The sequence below is a fragment of the Carassius auratus genome, chromosome 15, assembly GCF_003368295.1.
Source record: "Carassius auratus strain Wakin chromosome 15, ASM336829v1, whole genome shotgun sequence".
Classification (NCBI taxonomy): Eukaryota; Metazoa; Chordata; class Actinopteri; order Cypriniformes; family Cyprinidae; genus Carassius; species Carassius auratus.
This window is the reverse complement of record NC_039257.1, coordinates 1,016,275-1,034,587: the sequence shown is the minus strand read 5'-3', so window position 1 is coordinate 1,034,587 and position 18,313 is coordinate 1,016,275. Positions and strand designations below refer to the sequence as shown.

The 18,313-nt window shown below is 39.6% G+C and overlaps 3 protein-coding genes across 5 annotated transcripts in view; 2 read left to right on the top strand and 1 right to left on the bottom strand.

Moving 5' to 3' along the window:
- Positions 1 to 18,313, top strand: part of LOC113114651 (leucine-rich repeat and fibronectin type III domain-containing protein 1-like) — a 680,315-nt gene that overhangs the window by 439,949 nt on the left and 222,053 nt on the right. The gene's annotated exons all lie outside the window — the stretch shown is intronic.
- On the top strand, positions 2,347 to 2,852 carry sln (sarcolipin). The gene has a single exon (XM_026281604.1). The coding sequence runs from the start codon at positions 2,428 to 2,430 to the stop codon at positions 2,524 to 2,526; it is 99 nt and encodes a 32-aa protein (XP_026137389.1). The 5' UTR covers positions 2,347 to 2,427; the 3' UTR covers positions 2,527 to 2,852.
- Positions 4,590 to 8,089, bottom strand: kbtbd3 (kelch repeat and BTB (POZ) domain containing 3). 2 transcript variants are annotated; one of them, XM_026281565.1, is made up of 4 exons: positions 7,919 to 8,089; positions 6,894 to 7,102; positions 6,369 to 6,534; positions 4,590 to 6,146 (listed from the first exon to the last, which is right to left on the bottom strand). In XM_026281565.1, exons 2-4 carry the CDS (start codon positions 7,097 to 7,099, stop codon positions 4,713 to 4,715), a joined length of 1,806 nt encoding a protein of 601 aa, XP_026137350.1. In that variant the 5' UTR covers positions 7,100 to 7,102; positions 7,919 to 8,089; the 3' UTR covers positions 4,590 to 4,712. The 2 variants fall into 2 exon arrangements, with proteins under 2 accessions (XP_026137350.1, XP_026137349.1); XM_026281564.1 differs by lacking the exon at positions 7,919 to 8,089 and having other exon boundaries at positions 6,894 to 7,224.

Here is an 18,313-nt window from a genome sequence, read left to right as displayed (position 1 = left end):
ACTGTAACGTGATCTCGACTCGCTGCATTTCACCAGCTGCTGGATTCCAACAATGGGACGTCACTGCCACGATCGCCACGGCAACAGTGCTCCTGGATCAGGTGGACTCACGAGGAAAAGAGGAGACGGAGCAGCAGAATTCCTGTCCTGAATCTGAGGCGGATGCTCCATCTGCTCCGCCTTCTGGAAAGATTTATACTGAAGTTATTTCAGCTCACACACAAGTCAACAAACTACTGTAAGTGGAAGAGACGACTCTAACCCCTCAAACACATTCCTCTCATGATGCATCATTTCTGATGATTATTTCTATTTATTTTTTGTATGTCACATGTATGCTGTGGAACTGAGACGTCTGTCTGCACTAATGATATAGAAAATTCAGCTTTGCATCACAGGAATAAATTACATTTTACAATATATTCACTTAGAAAACACATATCTGCACAAAAGCAGTGTTAAGTCTCTGGGTATATTTGTATTAATACACAACAATACATTGTATGGATTTTTCTTTTATGTCAAAAATCATGAGGATATTTAGTAAAGATCATGTTCAATGAAGATATTTAGTTAATTTTCTACCGTAAATATATTAAAACTTAATTTTGATTAATTTGATCAGTAATATGCATTGCTAAGAACTTCATCTGAACAACTTTAAAGATGATTTTTTCAATATTTAGACTGTTTTTGCTCCCTCAGATTCCAGATTTTCAAATAGTTGTATCTCAGACAGATATTGTCCTCCGAACAAACCACACATCACTGGAGAGATCATTTATTCAATTATGACTCTCTCACACACACACTCTCTCTGCATAAAAGCACACACACACATACACACACACACACACAGACACACTCTTTCTCTCAGCCACACTCACACACACACACACACACACACACACACACCCTTTCTCTCACTCACTCACACACAACACACACACACACACACATGCACAGCTACACACACACACACACACACACACATGCAAAGCTGCACACACACACACACACACACACACACACACACACACACAAACTCACATGCACACACAGACACAATCTCTCTCTCTCACACACACATACACGCCTCTTTCTGCATATTGTCAGTCATGCGTGTCACATGTGTGTTGAGGCTCAGAGGTGTCGGTCTGTAAACACTAGAGCTCAGCTCATCACTGGAGAGCTGATCCAGAACCCACAGCTGAGTCTCGCAGACGCTTTAATACTGTGACCTCAGCACTGCTGCTCCAATCCGGTCGGGTCGGGTCCGGCGGGGCTGCTTTAAGAGCTGAGAGATGTGACAGCTGGACTCACAGAGACTTTAAATCTGCTGCGTGACACACACTCCAGGGGAACCTTGTGCAGGTAAGAAGCATCCAGACGAGCCACATCTGCATAAGTCTCTCATCACCCTTTCATCTAACCTAAGGCCATCTCAGTGCATCCTGGAGTTTAGACTGGTCTGGATGTATAACGTGTTGATTAGATGCACAAGCTTTTGCAGTTTTGCAGCATGCATTTCACTGTTCATGCAAACTCGGGTTCTGCTGTGCTCTGGTTTTCTCTCAGATCTGTGTTTGCTGCACTTTGTTGTTTGTGACACTCCTGCTGAATGATTGTGTGCTTGTAGTTTTAGTTTGAGGGGAAAATAACCTCCTTAAATATGTCAAAATCTTAGTTAGGAGACATTTGGGATGAAACTAGGATTTTAAACTAGTGTTTATTATTATTATAATTATTTTGTCAGAAACTCCATAAAATTAATCAAAAGTGAATCAGAATTTTTTTTTGAGCAGTAAATGATCATATTATTCTGTTTTCTGAAGATAATTCACTGAAGACTGGAGGAATGATGCTGAAAATACAGCGGAGCATCACAGAAATAAATTATAGTTTAACACAGATTCACACAGAAAACAGATGATTTACATTCTAAAAATATATCAGTATTTTTAATGTATATTTGATCAAATGAGCACAGCTGTGAGCAGAAGAGACTTTAAAAATATAAAAAAAATTGTGCCAACCCCAAACCTCTGAAAAAAAAAAAAACATTTTCTTGTCTATAATCATTAGAAATGATTTTATGTAGAAACAATAGTCTATGATATATGATAGGGACAGTAAACGTGTGTGTGAGTGTGTGTGTGTGTGTGTGTGTGTGTGTGTGTGTGTGATGATAAATTTGTGTTTGAAATTCAAAGCCAAACAGAGGGTGAAACTTGGACAGATAAACAGACTGCTGGCTTCATTTCTAAATGACCATCATACTAGTCTATTTTCCACATCTCTCTCTCTCTCTCTCTCTCTCTCTCTCTCTCTCTCTCTCTCTCTCAGATCCAGAGCTCCAGTCTTCTCCAGTCTTCTCCAGTCTTCTCCAGTCTTCCAGCTGTCGTGTTTCTGCTCTGAACGTCTCAGATGGACCGATCCGCACAGGAGCTGTTTCTGAACTTTATGGTTGTGTTGATCACAGTTCTGATCATGTGGTTACTGGTCAAACAGTACCAGGATGCTTGAGGAGCTCATTCCTCCTCCTCCTCCTCCTCCTCCTCATCATCGTCCTCAGCTGTGAAGATGAGCTCCAGCACCGGATGATGATGTTTCTGCAGACGGATGGAAGATCTGCCAGTCAGGATGGATCGTCTCATGATGCCTTCAAAAGCAGCACAGTTTGTCCGTATGGATTATTGTCATGTGTTAAATGTTAAATGCTTTGATACTCTGGATGTTTAATGTGATAAATTGGGAAAAACAGTCAAATTAACTGCCAAAGGAGTGCCAGCAATGTTGTGAGTGAAGACATTGTTTTATTTGTTTAAATAAAGAACTCTTTGGCAATGCAACGGTGTGTGTTTGTGTGTTACAGCATCTCTAGATCCATGCATCAACTTTACATTAAGATACAGAAATACAATTTGCAGTGTTAGCTCAAAGATGTCAGTAGTTAATCTGAAAAACTGAATACATTAAATGTTCTCTAATGATGCACTTCAGTATATGTCTGATTAGATATGTGTGCAAATTTTGCTTTAAATCTCTTTTTCCTCACATAAAGCCTTCAAAAGATTTTTTTTAAATATAGTGCACAATATAGTGTTGTATGGAGAGTGCTGAAGAAATTTGTAAAATTTTCTCTTTTTATAGTAAAAGAGAAAAAAAATGTGTTTAGAATGACATGCAGAACAGTTATAGGAATCGTTCAGCCAAAAATTAAAATGATCCGAAAAAATGCACTCACGCTCAGTTCATCCGAGATCAGGATGAGTTTGTTTCTTCATCAGGTTTGTAGAAATGTAGCATTGCATCAGTGTCTCATCAATGGATGCTCTGCAGTGAATGGGTGCCGTCAGAATGAGAGTCCAAACAGCTGATAAAAACATCACAATAATCTACACGTAATCAGTGAACATCTGGAGAAGAAAAAAGCTGAGATCGACAATCTCAAAAGTCCTCATAATGCTGTTTGTAGTTGATGAACAGCATAGGAAACGTTTCTGTAACCTTAAAATAACATTATAATAGCGACAAGAAAACTGGACATTTCAATATTTTAGATACATTTCAAAACCTTTCCACATTTTGATATCTTTAATTTGTTACCTGGGAAGATGTTTTTAACTTCAAGCCGTTCTGAGTCCATAATCCATAATAACACTTCCTTTCAGAGTAAAAGTGTTCTGGTCTGAATCAGGAGAGAAATCTGCACAGATCAAACAGCGTTAAACAGCTCTAAACCAATTTGTGTCTGGATTTTGATGTGAGAGACAACAGTAGATGCACTTTTTCACTGGAGGAAGTGTTATTATGGATTATAGACTAGATAGAGAGTATTTGAGTTGAAATCATCTTAATGCTGGATTTGTTTCATCTTTTGTCTTCTCCAGATGTTCACTGATGGACTGGAGTGCTGTGGATTATTGGGATGTTTTTATCAGACTCTCATTCTGACGGCACCCATTCACTGCAGAGCACACTTGATGAGACACTGATGCAGTGCTACATTTCTACAAACCTGATGAAGACACAAACTCATCCTGATCTCAGAAGGACTGAGAGTGAGCACATCCTCATTTTTGGGTGAACTATTCCTTTAAATCATGGCTGCAATTTACTTTTCATTACCTCGTTTACAAAAACGAATTAGTGCATCACGGCCTCAATAAAGTTGATGGGTTCACGCTGGATTCCAGGGGCCTCATTCATTTATAAAGTGTGTGTGTGCTCAGATTTGATCTTAGAGTGTGTGTGTGTGCTTACAAAAAGCTGGCTTTGATTTGGCAAATGCTTAGCCTCCTGTCAGGGTCTGAGATGACTTACGCACTTTTTTTTGTTCGAGTACTGCAGGTTTTTGGAAATGTAAGCTTTTTTTAAAGCTCGCTGTTCTAAATGAAAGAATCTGGATGATGACTAGTGATCTTATATATATTAATGACATTAATTGAGAGTTGTTTACAAGGCAGAGAGCTGAAACTATAAAATTTAAGATCATTATTTTAATTTATGCGCATCTTGATTTTTCCATTCAGTGGTTTTTATGCGATATTCCAAAATGCGCATAAAAATAGGTGGCTGGAAACATAGCTGCCTCCCATTCCTACTCGGAGGAAATGCACCTGACGCATGCATATTTAAGAGATCATTTAAAGATCAAATTTAGGATGGTTCTGCGCAACATTTTATAAGTGAGGCCCCAGATGTCTGATTCAGGGTGTTTCTGCGGTTTCTCTTCTCCATGGATCTCTGTAGCGGTTGAAGCTCAGCACTTGACAGTGAAACTCCGTCAGCGCTCGAGGCATCGGCGAAACCTCCTGCCATTCGGACCGTCCGCTGTGGTACACCTGCACCTCGTCCGTGATCTCATCGGGAGAATAATCGCCACCCAGGATGTAGATCTTATCCCGCACGCCAATGGCACCCGCATTGAACCCAGCGCATTCGAAGGAGCCTTCACCTTTCCAAACGCAACTGTCCGGACAGAAGCTGTAGACTTTATACGTAGAAAGATCGCATAGATAGAGTGTGTCGTTGATGGACACTGATTTGACAAGCGTTGCGTGGAAGAACTGGCCGAACTCTGCCACTAGTTGGCACCACTGATCCGCAACAGCATCGTAGCGGAAGAAACAGTCGAGCGAAGGATTAAACGCTTCGGTAATCTCCACCTCGGATCCGAGCGTGTAAATGATGCTTCCGCATGCGCTCACTTCCGGAAAGTAGATTCCTTTGGGAAGAGGGCTAATGGAAGTCCAAACGCCGCTTAGAGGATCAAAGTATTCAACGTCCAGAATGCTGCAAGCGTTGCGTGTTTTCCCGCCAATTACGTAAATGCGATTTAGAGCGGTGACGGATGCATGTATCGTCCGCGGGTGGTGCATGGACAGAGCTGGTGTGAAGCTGTGCGCGATGGGACAGTAGCACCAGACTTCGTCCATCGCATCATGCTGATGCGCAGCAATGTGCAGGCGAATAGTGCGACGACATTCTCCACGGCATCCGCCAATGATGAAGAGTTTTTCTCCGAAACTGGTGAATGATGATCCAGGCCGGTCTAAAATCAGAGCTGCGTCGTTTGGAAGCTCCTTCCAGAGATCCGCACCAATGTTGTAGCAGAACGCATGCCGAATCTCTCCGCCATCCTCTGTTTTGTGCACAAAAATATAGCTGGATGTCGTAGAAGGCCGAGCATCGCAAAACAAGCCACTGAATCGATGAACGTCTGCGAGAGCTTGTTTAATCGTGCTAATGCTGCATCCATCTGCGCTCAGCAGCCGCTTGGCCTCCTCCAGCGCAGACGCACGCAGATGGTGTAGACGGACCTGCGGAAGCAGCTTTGGCAGAAGGATTTTGCGCGACTGCGGCTCGTGTTGCATCCAGCGGAGCAGCGCATGCAGGACGCTTTCTTCATCCGGGACATTGAGTGCATCTGAAGACAGACAGTGCTCCAAGACGCACACCGGCATCTCCAGAAAGTCTGGAGCGGAGGAAAGTGCGTGGAAGTTTTGCGTGACGAAGTCAGTTGCGCGACGCAGGAGACGCGAGGAGCCGTAACCCTCAGCGAGCGCTAACAGCTGCAGGCAGTTGGAGAGATCCAGCATTTGGACCAGGAAGTCACTGCAAGCGCGAGAGAGGAAGCCCACCTGAATGAAGGAAAGACACGATAACGCTGTTAACGTAAGTTATTTTAAATGCGCATAGAGGAATTTATTAAATGTGTTTCTATCGTTGTTTATGCATATTATTATATTATTATTATCTGATGACGAAAACCCATTTTACTTTGTGTGCAGTGCAATAAAAACAACTAAACCTTCCTCTAATGATAACAATAATAATGCGACACATCATGTCTTCTGTCTCACCTGCAGGAAAGAGGCCAGTTGAAACAGCATGTCCACATTGTCTTCTCTGATTTCTATTTTACCAGAATACGCAAAATCCAGGAAGCTGTGGATGGCCTGCGTCGAGAGGTTACTGAGGGTCACGGTGCCGTCATCACGCTCCCGCATGTCCAGCTCAAACATCGCCCTGTTTTTTAAATTAATACTTTTAATCATCAAGGAAGCATTAAATTGATCAAAAGTGTCAGTGAAGACATTTATATTGTTACAAAAAAATTATATTTCAAATAAATGCTGTTTTTTTTTACTTTCTATTCATCTGTGAATCCTGAAAAATAAGATGCATTACAGTTTCCACAAAAAAATTGTGCAGCACGAAATGTGTCTCGAGCAGTAAATCATCATATTATTCTGATTTCTGAAGATCATGTGACACTGAAGACTGGAGGAATGATGCTGGAAATACAGCGGAGCATCACAGAAATAAATGACAGATATTCACACAGAAAACTGTTTGATTCATCTGTTGTTATGTGAAGTGTTCACCTGAAGAAGTCGCTGCATGCGGCGAGAACACAGCGGTGACACGGCAGCGTCTCCTCCTGCACACGGATGCTGAAGTCGAACAGAACTCCTCTTTCTCTGAAACCTTGAAGAACACCGAGCACCTGCTGACCATGTGACTCGGACACCAGGAACACTGACCGCTGCTCCGACACGCCGTTACACAGAGACCCACCGGACACCTCCATCAGCTGGAGAACAACCAGCTTCATTTCACAATGCACACTGATTCAAAGCAGCACTGTATCAGCTATGGATGCCCTGCAGTGAATGGGTGCCGTCAGAATGAGTCCAAACAAATGATAAAAACATCACAATAATCCACAAGTAATAGAGTCTATAATCCATAATAACACTTCCTCCAGTGAAAAAGTGCTTCATCTGCTGTCGTCTCTCACATATTTGTTTAGATCTGTTTAAACACTGCTTGATCTGTGCAGATTTCTCTCCTGATTCAGACCAGAACACTTTTTCACTGGAGGAAGTGTTATTCTGGATTATAGACTCTATGTGTTCGAGTTAAAATCATCTTAATGCTGGATGTGTTTCAGGTTTTGTCTTCTCCAGATGTTCACTGATGGACTGGAGTGCTGTGGATTATTGGGATGTTTTTATCAGTCTCTCATTCTGACGGCACCCATTCACTGCAGAGCATCCATTGATGAGACACTGATGCAATGCTACATTTCACCTGATGAAGAAACAAACTCATCAACATCTCTGATGTACTGAGCATGAGCACATTTCCAACACATTTTCAACAATAAACCTTAGAAGGAACAACTATTCCAATAAAATATTGTGCTAACACACAAACCCTAACCATTATCCAGTCCCAAAATCAAAACTAAACTATCGTTTGATATGAACTGAACAAAAATGATGATTCAGTATTCAGTGTACTTTAAAAATCTCAATCAATTGAGCCTGCCTTCATCATTCAGATACACAGTAGAACCATTTAGTCATATCCATGATGATAATGAATGTAAACAGAGCTGAAGTACCTTAATTATCCCTTGATCACACCTCAAACATCAGACACAAAACAGCGTGTTCTTCTCCTCCGTGTGCATATGGCTTTATACATGTAAAAGCTTCAAAGTCTCCAAGAGATGAAGGCGTTTAGACGGAGAGATGATTGACACACTCACGCTTCAGAACACTGGACAGCGCTCCGGCTCCACTGCGCATGCGCCGGCGCAGAACGCGCGATGACGTGCACGGGTGACGTACTGCAGGATTTAATCGCTGTATTAAACCTTCAAATAACAAGCAGGCATCGTCATCTTTCCATTGTAAAACAAATTAACGATAAATCTTATTCAATAAATTAAATTTCGTAGTGCAGGACGTTTTCTCGTTTTTATTTATTCACTTATTTTTATTAGTGTTTACGTCATTCATTACCAGTTCTGAAAAAATCTAAATATTGAGAAAATCATCTTTAAAGTTGTTCAAATGATATTCTTAACAATGCATATTACTAATCAAACATTAAGTTTTGGTACAGTAGGATATTTTCATGAACATGATCTTAATATCTTAATAATTTTTGGCAATTGTTACCAATACAATAGATTGTTGTCTATTGTTACAAATATACCCCAGAGACTTAAGACTGCTTTTGTGCTGCAGGGACACAGATTATAATTTATAAATGCATATTTTAAACATCGAATTTAATTATAGAATCACATTTGTATGGAAGCTTGTTTCTGCCAGTGGAAAAAAAAAAAAAGCTAGCTGTTAATTTTTAATTGATCTTTTTTTTTCTTTTGATTATTAATTTATATCTCACAATTCTGAGAAATAAGTCAGAATTGCAAGATGCACATTTTGAATTCTAAGGGGAAAATAACTGTAATGGTGAAATAAACATGCAAGTCAGCAATTATCTTTTCATTTTGTGGCAGAATTAAAAGATGAGGGGAAAAAAATTGTGTGCAAAATGCACAAAATAAAAATAAATCTAAAGAATAAAAAAAGTGTCATATTTATATATACTTCTCAAAGTATAAACTGCTACATTTATAAGAAAACAAATAAAACAAAGTAAAACAAACAAACAAATCCAAAATCAGCTGCATAACTGTGATTTTAATGAAATGAAGACTCCAAATTTCTTTACTGAAATGAGTTTATTGTAAAATTCAATCAAGCTGAAACTCAGGCATGCGTGTGTGAGTGTGTGTGTGTGTGTGTGATTGTGAATGTGAGTGTGTGTTCACCTGTTCTGTGCTATCCTTTCTGCAGGAGTTTGTATGTGTGTGAGTGTGTGTGTGTGTGTGTGTGTGTGTGTGTGTGAGTGTCTGTGCGTGCGTCTGTGTCTGTGCGTGCATGCGCATGTGCGTGCGTGCGTGTGTGTGTGTGTCTGTGCGTGCATGCACGCGTGTGTGTGTGTGTGTGTGTGTGTGTGTGTGTGTGTGTGTGTGTGTACCCATAATCTCTGGAAGTGGCAGGTCTCCAGCAGGTTCCCCAGGTACAGGATTACTTTCCATATAAATAAATAGACATAAATTAGGCCTAAGCCTAGTACTTGACCAATTTTTTTTGTCATACTATTGCCTGCCCTGAGCTTTGTCCTTGAAAGCACTTCATATAGAATACAGTACACAGTACATGACACAATCTAACACGTGGTGTTTTAACAGTCAATTATTATGATGGTCTCTCTGTAATGTCTGACTATTAAAATGTCATATGTCTCAGTCAACATTATAAAACCATGTAAAAATGAAGAGATGTACTCATAACATGTATAGTGGGGTAACGTTAAACAGGCTGACTGTGAGCATGTGACAGTTAAAACTTTAAGATTATTTTAACTGAATTAAAATGGTAAAACAATGAGTAACAGGCTTTCACAACGAATATGCTACAGTATGTTGTGCTGTCAATAAGTCAACACAAGCTTACCAGTCATGCAACAGTTCCGTTAAACGAATGTGCTAACAATTCGTTTTACAGCATTAGAGGCTAATATATGATGGTTATATGCATTCAAGACTATTTAGCAAATCACGATCACTTCGGCTACATTAACTTTTCAATGAAATGCATCACAATTGTTTTTAAAGTTGAACGAATAAGAATTGATTTACATTTGATACTCACACTCTGATTGTCATCCATCTTCGCTGGTCCTTTAAATCTGTAGGTGGCATAGTCACTAAAAAAGTAGGGTTTTAGGATTACGTTCCTGAAAATGCAGCCTCCGGTTCTGCAGGCAGATGCTACTCAGATGGCTATACTAGACAGATGGAATTTGTGTAGTTAGATAATGATGGGGAGGTTTTAGGAACACTGGCCATATGTCCCAAGACACTGTATTGCGCAAAGAGGACTCAACGGCATGTGACACCCCCAGAAAATTTTAATGGGGTGTCCAGATGAGGCCACTGTAAATCTTGGGGTGGCACACCAAAAAAATGTTATCAAGCAAATGCAATCAGTATCAGCAAAATTGATCTTTGCAATGCATCTGAAGTGGCATTTAGATGTTTCTACACACTGTTTAATGCAGCTCTGCGGGACACTGATACTTTAACCTGCAGTTACAAATGAATAAATAATAGTTTGATATTTTAAACATAAACCATTGAAAACTGATGGTTGAAATTATTTAAAAAATGAAAAGGTACCTTAAATGTGAAATAAAAACCGCCAGTAGGTGTCAGCGAGTTAATAAGTGATTCTTTGCGATTGAACCGTTTAAACGGTTTATTCATTCAGGAACGAAACACTGTCATGTTAGTCAGAGACGCAAAACAGTGGCTGTGTTTGGAATGAATTTTGTTTTAAAGGCATAAACGGGGAATATGTTGTCTGTTATAGAATGAGCTATGGTTTATTGACATGTAGGGGGCGATCTATTGCAGTTTGACTTGGCTTAAATACAGACCTCATCCTCGACATTGGAACCATAGACAGTAAAAGTAACACAGTCCTTCGACGGATGTCGATGACGTAGCATCCTCGAAATACTGACTTCCGAGGATCCTTCCTTGACATTGAAACACCTCAGGTAAACCGAAGGCTTGCAGTCATTGCCAGTGACGCCATTACATCGAGCGCAAAAGAATCGATGAACCGTTTTCTTCAACCAGTTTATTGAATCGAACTGTCAGAAAGAACTACTGATGCAACCGGTTCTCGACTCGAGAACGAGTCACATACCACAGGGGTCACCACTTGGGGGTGCCCTGCTCATCAGCACTACGGACCAGGGCCGGCTTGGCCGAACTGCTGGACGGGGCGCAAAATTGCAGAATAAAAACAAAAAAAGTTAATTAAATGTATGTATCGTATTATGAAAGCTGTACACTTATGTGCACTGGTTATAGCGCTTTAAATGATGGGGTAAAAGCCCCCCTGGCGGTTGTAGGCTATAAATGATCATATATGTATAATCTTTGACTTTAATTATGAAAAGAACACCCAAGCCATCGGGATCGGCTTTCCGAAAAAAAAGGAAGGAGGAGGAAGAAAAACGGCCCAAAGCAGAGGTAACTTAAGTAGACTAACGTTATATCATCAAGCTCACAGCCTACCCGGAGGAGATAAAGATGAGGTTGACCAACAACTTTTTACAGCTTAACAGTAAATAAAATGCATTATTATTATTATTATTATTATTATTATTATTATAAATTTACCAAAGGAACTTTTTGTGGTATATGAGCTAACAGCAACAACATGCTGTGTTACAGGCTAGCAGTGGTGTAACTTAACTTGTTAATGTTTAGGGGCGGCGTTAGGGGTGGGCTAAGGGGGCTGGAGCCCCGAATGTTTTTATTACCACCATGCCAACAATGAGTTTTCATGCCCAATAAAGTAATTTATATTAGAATTTAAATAAATAAATAAATAAATATCTCTCGACTCTCACGTCCACAGTGTCTGTAAATTTACCCAAGTAAGTTACGCGTTGTCATTCACACCTGACGAAAACCGCCCACTGAGTCTAGTGCTTCTGACTGACATGTAAACTAGCCAACCATCGATGAGCGTCTGTACGATCCAGCCAATGAAATTAGATCTTTTTGAGGCAGGCGGTTTGTTGGCGTGTAGTATTTTACTAGATCAATTTATTTGAAAATTAAAATGGATATTGCAAAATCCTTCTTCTTCTTCAAAAAAAAGGAAGTACGTTAAACCCCCCCCCCAGCCAAAACACTTGAACGCCAAGATACAAGAGCTTCAGGTATCTGTAACTTTTAATTTTAGTATTTAGTATTAAATTTAGTATTTAGTTTTAAATTGTGTCTGATTTAACGTTACATTTTGAACATCTAACAGTTAACGGTTGCGCAGCACAGTCTTTAGGACACACACACACACACACCGCTCCGAACTCCCGAACTGACTCAAATGATTCGCGATCCCGCTACGAACTCCCGAACTGATTCAAATGATTCGCGATCCCCAAATTGACTCAAATGATTCGCGATCCCGCTACGAACTCCCGAACTGACTCAAATGATTCGCGATCCCCAAATTGACTCAAATGATTCGCGATCCCGCTCCGAACTCCCGAACTGACTCAAATGATTCGCGATCCCGCTACGAACTCCCGAACTGATTCAAATGATTCGCGATCCCCAAATTGACTCAAATGATTCGCGATCCCGCTACGAACTCCCGAACTGACTCAAATGATTCGCGATCCCCAAATTGACTCAAATGATTCGCGATCCCGCTACGAACTCCCGAACTGACTCAAATGATTTGCGATCCCAATAATACACATAATGCTATAAAAGTGTGCACATGGAGAGAAATAAACAGCAGATGTTCATGTTAACAACTTCTTTAACTTGAGCAAACGCTGCTAATACATATACATTTGTTAATAAAGTAAATAAAACGAAAACATGAATGTTTTAATGCTACTGAATAAAAATAAACGATCCACTCGAAAGTCTCTGCTCATCATGACCATTGCTTTCGCGCTGTTTCATTTGTTTTGCAATTCTTAATTTTTGTTTGCATAAAGCAAATGTATTTTCCTCAATACTTTAAATAAAATGTTTTAAATTTGTTTTTGTTTTTATTGTTTTTGTACATTTTAAACAAGGTAAATCTTTCTGATTTATTAAAATAAAAAAGTCACATACATGGATTTTTCTGGGCTATATTACAGTATACTCACTACAAAAAACTAGACTACACCACTGTTACAGCTCTTGATCTCACCACGCACAGTTCCTTGCTAGATGTTTTTGGTGTGAGAGACCCAGGTTCGAATCCACTGTGAGGCACCAATGTGTCCCTGAGCAAGACACTTAACCCCTAGTTGCTCCAGAGGCATGCGACCTCTGACATATATATAGCAATTGTAAGTCGCTTTGGATAAAAGCGTCAGCTAAATGTAAATGTAATGTAATGTTTAAATACACAATACAGTATCCCGCAACTTTTTCCAAATAAATTTACTTTTGAATCATGTCCAGATGCAATGAGACAATTTCTGCAGCCACGACAGACATCTGTTGACGCTGCGGCACTGTCTACACCTGCTGGACCTCACGGTGAAGAAAGTAAGCTTTTTTCTGATTTGGAGTATGATTGCAGGACAGATCTTTCATGCTTTTTTTTTTCAATTATTAATAAGAAGGCATACAAATATGAATTTAATATTTGTATAATATAAGAAAGCTGTTACAAGTGGGTGTGTAGCGAAATTTCGACTTCATCCGACACGTCGGGGAGTGAGAATTGCACTTAACACACAGCATGACATTTTACGCCAGTCTCTGTTTCTTGTTTACGCTGTAGCATCTATCCAGCCATCAAGCAGCAGCAGCACATTTACTGAGCTACAATCTCAGCATCAAGAACCAGGTGAGTCGGCTACTTGTTAGGCTATTTGTAACCTACAGTATAAACAGTCTTTTTCAAATTAAACGGCTTATCACATATATCGATATATGCCATCTTAATCTATCCAAATCCACACCTGCTAAATACTCTGAAGACACCCTAACATACACATTTGAAATTGTCTTCTTACTTAACGATGTTGTATTTCTAATAACTTCTCATTGTCAAATTATGTTGTAAATTTGCATAAAATGATGGACATTAGTTTGTGTTCATACTAAATTAACATTCATTGGCATTCATAATGGCATTTTCATCAATAGTTTGGCATAGTAACTACAACTCTATTACTTGAATAAGACATTATCATGGGTTAAATTTTCCATGTAACCCTACTGAGTTTACTCATTATAGGACACAGTGAACACCTGAAAACCTGGGTCTTGTATTTGAAGTAAAATCATCACTATTGCCTCTACAGATATTTTTAAAGTTGCTCTATGTTTGTGTGTTTAATTTTCTCACAAAAGAAGAAGGACCCAGCACCAGCAGACTCAGTGCTCCAATCCAACAGCCTGAAGACACATCATCAGCTTCAACAGATGTCTGTGAACCTGTACAAGCTGTGGATCCTGCTGACTGGCCACACCAGTTAACTGATGCAGTGAGAACTGAATTAGTTAGTCGAGGACCTTATGAAGTAAAACCAGATTTCACATTCCCTAAAAGTGAGGATGGAAGAAGTTTCCATCACCACTATGTCCACAGGCAGTTAGTGAATGGGGAGAAAATCAAGAGAACGTGGCTGATGTATTCGCCCAAAATGAATAGTTTATACTGTTTCTGTTGCAAGCTCTTCTCCCACAAAGCATTTAAATTAAGTAGGGATGAGTTTCAATACTGGAAAAACTGTAGTGAGACTCTAAAAATGCATGAGAATAGTCCAGAACACACCAAGAACATGGGATTGTGGAAGGAGCTAGAGAGCCGCATAAGAACAGGCCAAACAATAGACAAAGTGGAAATGGCACTGATAAATGCAGAAAGAAGACGGTGGCGTGAAGTGCTTACCAGGTTGGTCGCCATCATCCAGTCATTGGCTGAGCGCAACATTGCTCTCAGGGGGACCACTGACAAATTAAATGCACCTAACAATGGCAACTTCCTGAAGGAAGTGGAGCTCATGGCTCAGTTTGATCCTGTCCTAAAGGAGCACGTTGCCAAGGTGGAAGGAGGAGCGAACCATTCATCATACCTCGGAAAAAATATCCAAAATGAAATCATTGACTGTATCAGTGAAAGGATTGTGGAGTCCATTGTGTCTGAAATCATACAGTCAAAATATTTTTCAATAATTTTAGACTGCACTCCAGATTTGAGCCACAAAGAGCAGTTGTCAGTGATTCTGAGAATTGTTTCAATTGAAGGCATTCCACATATAAAAGAGCATTTCCTGGGGTTCCTTGAGGCAGAAGAAACAACTGGAGAAGGCCTTTCAGCCCTAATTATAGGGAGACTTCAAGAGTTACGCATTCCATTTGAAGACTGCAGGGGGCAGGCATATGATAATGGTGCAAACATGAAGGGGAAGAAGACAGGTGTTCAAGCAAGACTACAGCAAATAAACCCCCGCGCACTATTTGTGCCATGCGGAGCACACACTGTTAATTTAGCTGTCTCAGATGCAGCAAAGAGCTCTGCAGATGCAACTGGCTACTTTGGCTACCTGCAAAAACGGTTCACTTTGTTTTCTGCTTCCACTAAAAGGTGGTCCATTCTCCAAAAGCATGTGAACACAACACTGAAGTCCTGGGCAGATACACGATGGGAGAGCCGAATTAACAGTGTGGCGGTTACCAGGTTTCAGGCTGCCAAAGTTAGAGATGCCCTCATTGAGGTGAGAGACAGCACAGCAGACTCATTCATAAAAGTAGAAGCACAGTCTCTAGCTGAAGAAGTTGGTTCATACCGCTTCTGCATTTGCACTGTTGTCTGGTATGACATTCTAGTAAAAGTCCAGAATGTCAATCAACTGCTGCAGTCTCCAACCATGCACTTGGATGTTGCTGTGGACCTCCTGAAAAAAGCTGAGGTCTCCCTTGCCAGTTACAGAAGCACTGGTTTTGCTGATGCACAATCCTCTGCAAAAGAATTGTGTGAGGAGATGAATGTAGTTGCTGCCTTAAAGCAGAAGAGGCTCAGAGTGACCAAAATGCAGTTTTCCTACGAGGCTCCCGATGAGCAGCTTAGTGATGCACTGAAGAGAATGGAAGTTTATTTTTTCAGTGCAGTTGTTGATGTGTGCATTTCATCTCTAAGAGAGAGAACAGAAATGATGGGTGACATTGCTAGCAAGTTTAGTGTTCTCACAAACTTCCCTGATCTCCCAGCTGATGAGCTTGTGAAGCAAACTAAGGAACTGACCCACACCTTGACCTTTGGAGATAAATCAGACTTAGATGCGAATGAACTGATTGTGGAGATGCAATATTTTCCAAATTGGCCGAAACCATTGCGATTCCCAAAGAGAATTGTGCTGTTGCTTAAAAGACTAATAAATACCAGTGACGGTATGATTAATGGCCACAACTGTGGGAACTGGAATAAAGTGAAAAGAGTGCGTGCTTTCTTGAAAGATATTTATCCGGCATGCACGGCTGATTCCTTCTCCTAGACAGGGAAGTGTTTTACAATTTAATTATTTTCATGTGTGTGTGTGTGTGAGTGTGTATGTTGTAGCTGTGAGTTTTAAAGTTTATATGAACATGATTACTCCGTGTCATTAATTGTGGAGGCGCTGATCTTTTCACTTTTTTTTAACACGATTTGTTGCTGGGAATAATCTTTTCACTTTTTAGACTGATTGCTTTGATCACGATTTGTGGCTGGGAATAACCACTAGAGGGCAGTATAGTACAGTGTTTGAAGCCTCACTTGTGTAGGATCATCTGTTCTAGTGAGTGTACAGAGTAAAGTGGCATTGAATTTATTTACGTTTCTTTGCATAATAGCTATATTTCCCTTATATACAACTGTCAATAAAGTGATAATTTTCTGTAAAGTCCTGGTGTTGTTATGTCCTCCATTCATTTGATTAAACCTCTGTAAGTTAAATAAGAGGTGTATTATTTGTGTATGTGCAATCTATGTGAATACACGCTGTATGTTTTCACTTCAGTCTAATACTTCATTAGAATACTAGTTTTTACATATAACTTCTGAAAACGTAATGCTTTCTTTTACTTACAGTTTTTCTCAGTCGCTTTGGTACATTTCTCTAATCATTCTTGAGATTTGCAAAACAGTAAGTGCATTTCTCAAAACAACTCGTACAGATATCAAAACACAATGGATGACCTGCAAAAGCCAGTCTCTTGCTCAAAATCCTTAGTTCATCTCTCAAAAATAAATATCTGTGTCAATGAACATGTCAGTGCCATCAGAATGACAAGTCCTTGTGTCATAGTTTACGGATAAGACAGTCAAATTGCTTAGTCATGTTGTCAATTTAACAGTGGAGGGATGTTCTGATGTAAACTACTGTATTGAACAGTATGCCATATGCTTATGTATGCCATATATCCATTTCAAAACTACACATTTACACATTACTGTTTGTGGGATGTTGATTGAAAGAGACTGGATAGAATTCCCAGTTACACTTTTACTAGTGGTCTGACCAAAAAAATAAAAAAATAAAAAATACTTTTACAATGCCATTGTGATATAGAAAAGGAAATATGGGAACAAAGATGAAAATAATTCCATTTTCAGAATTTGTAACTCTTGTGTTGTCCTTTGTCTATACAGTATAAGCTTTTCAACTGAAGATTCATGAGATGAACCGTTGAGCCATTTCAGAGAAATGGTTTATCATTGGTTTATCATCTACATTCTCTTCATTAGTAAAGATTCACTTGCACAATTCATGCCAAATTGACAAAACATCTAATAATAGTGTGTAAAAATACAAATAAAAAGTGTGCTTGGCAGTTTATGACAACTAGATTAACCATTTTGCATTTAATGACTTATACGTTGAACTAAAGACTAGATGTTTTGGGGGGTAAGACTATTGCACAGAAAACTGTATAATACATTTTGAGCAACATGACATTAGCAACTGATAATGTAGGAAACCGCAGATAAATGTGCGTAATCAATTGCATGAATGTACAATAGCAATCGCAACTTGTTCAAAAGAATGAGAAACTGGTTTTATGATGTGTATTAATGACTAGATGATGTGGAGGTTGTACAAGTAGTTTTGAAAATTTAATTTCGGTTTTGAAAAATGCACCAAAGTGACTGAGAAAAACTGTAATATGCTATGCAGAAACTGCTAGTTTCCTATACTGGTGTTTAATGGTGTTTATGTATTAAATAAAAAATGCAATAACTTTTTTTTTTATTAGAAATGCTTTCTTCAACTCCATCCAAAGCACAATCTAAATGGAGGATTTGTCATTCGAACTCTGAATTTAAAAAACCTATGGACCTTTCCTAACAGACTATTTATCCCCAGTAAAATTAAAGTACTCTATATAAAAATTGCTCGTAGATACTACCCTTGTAAT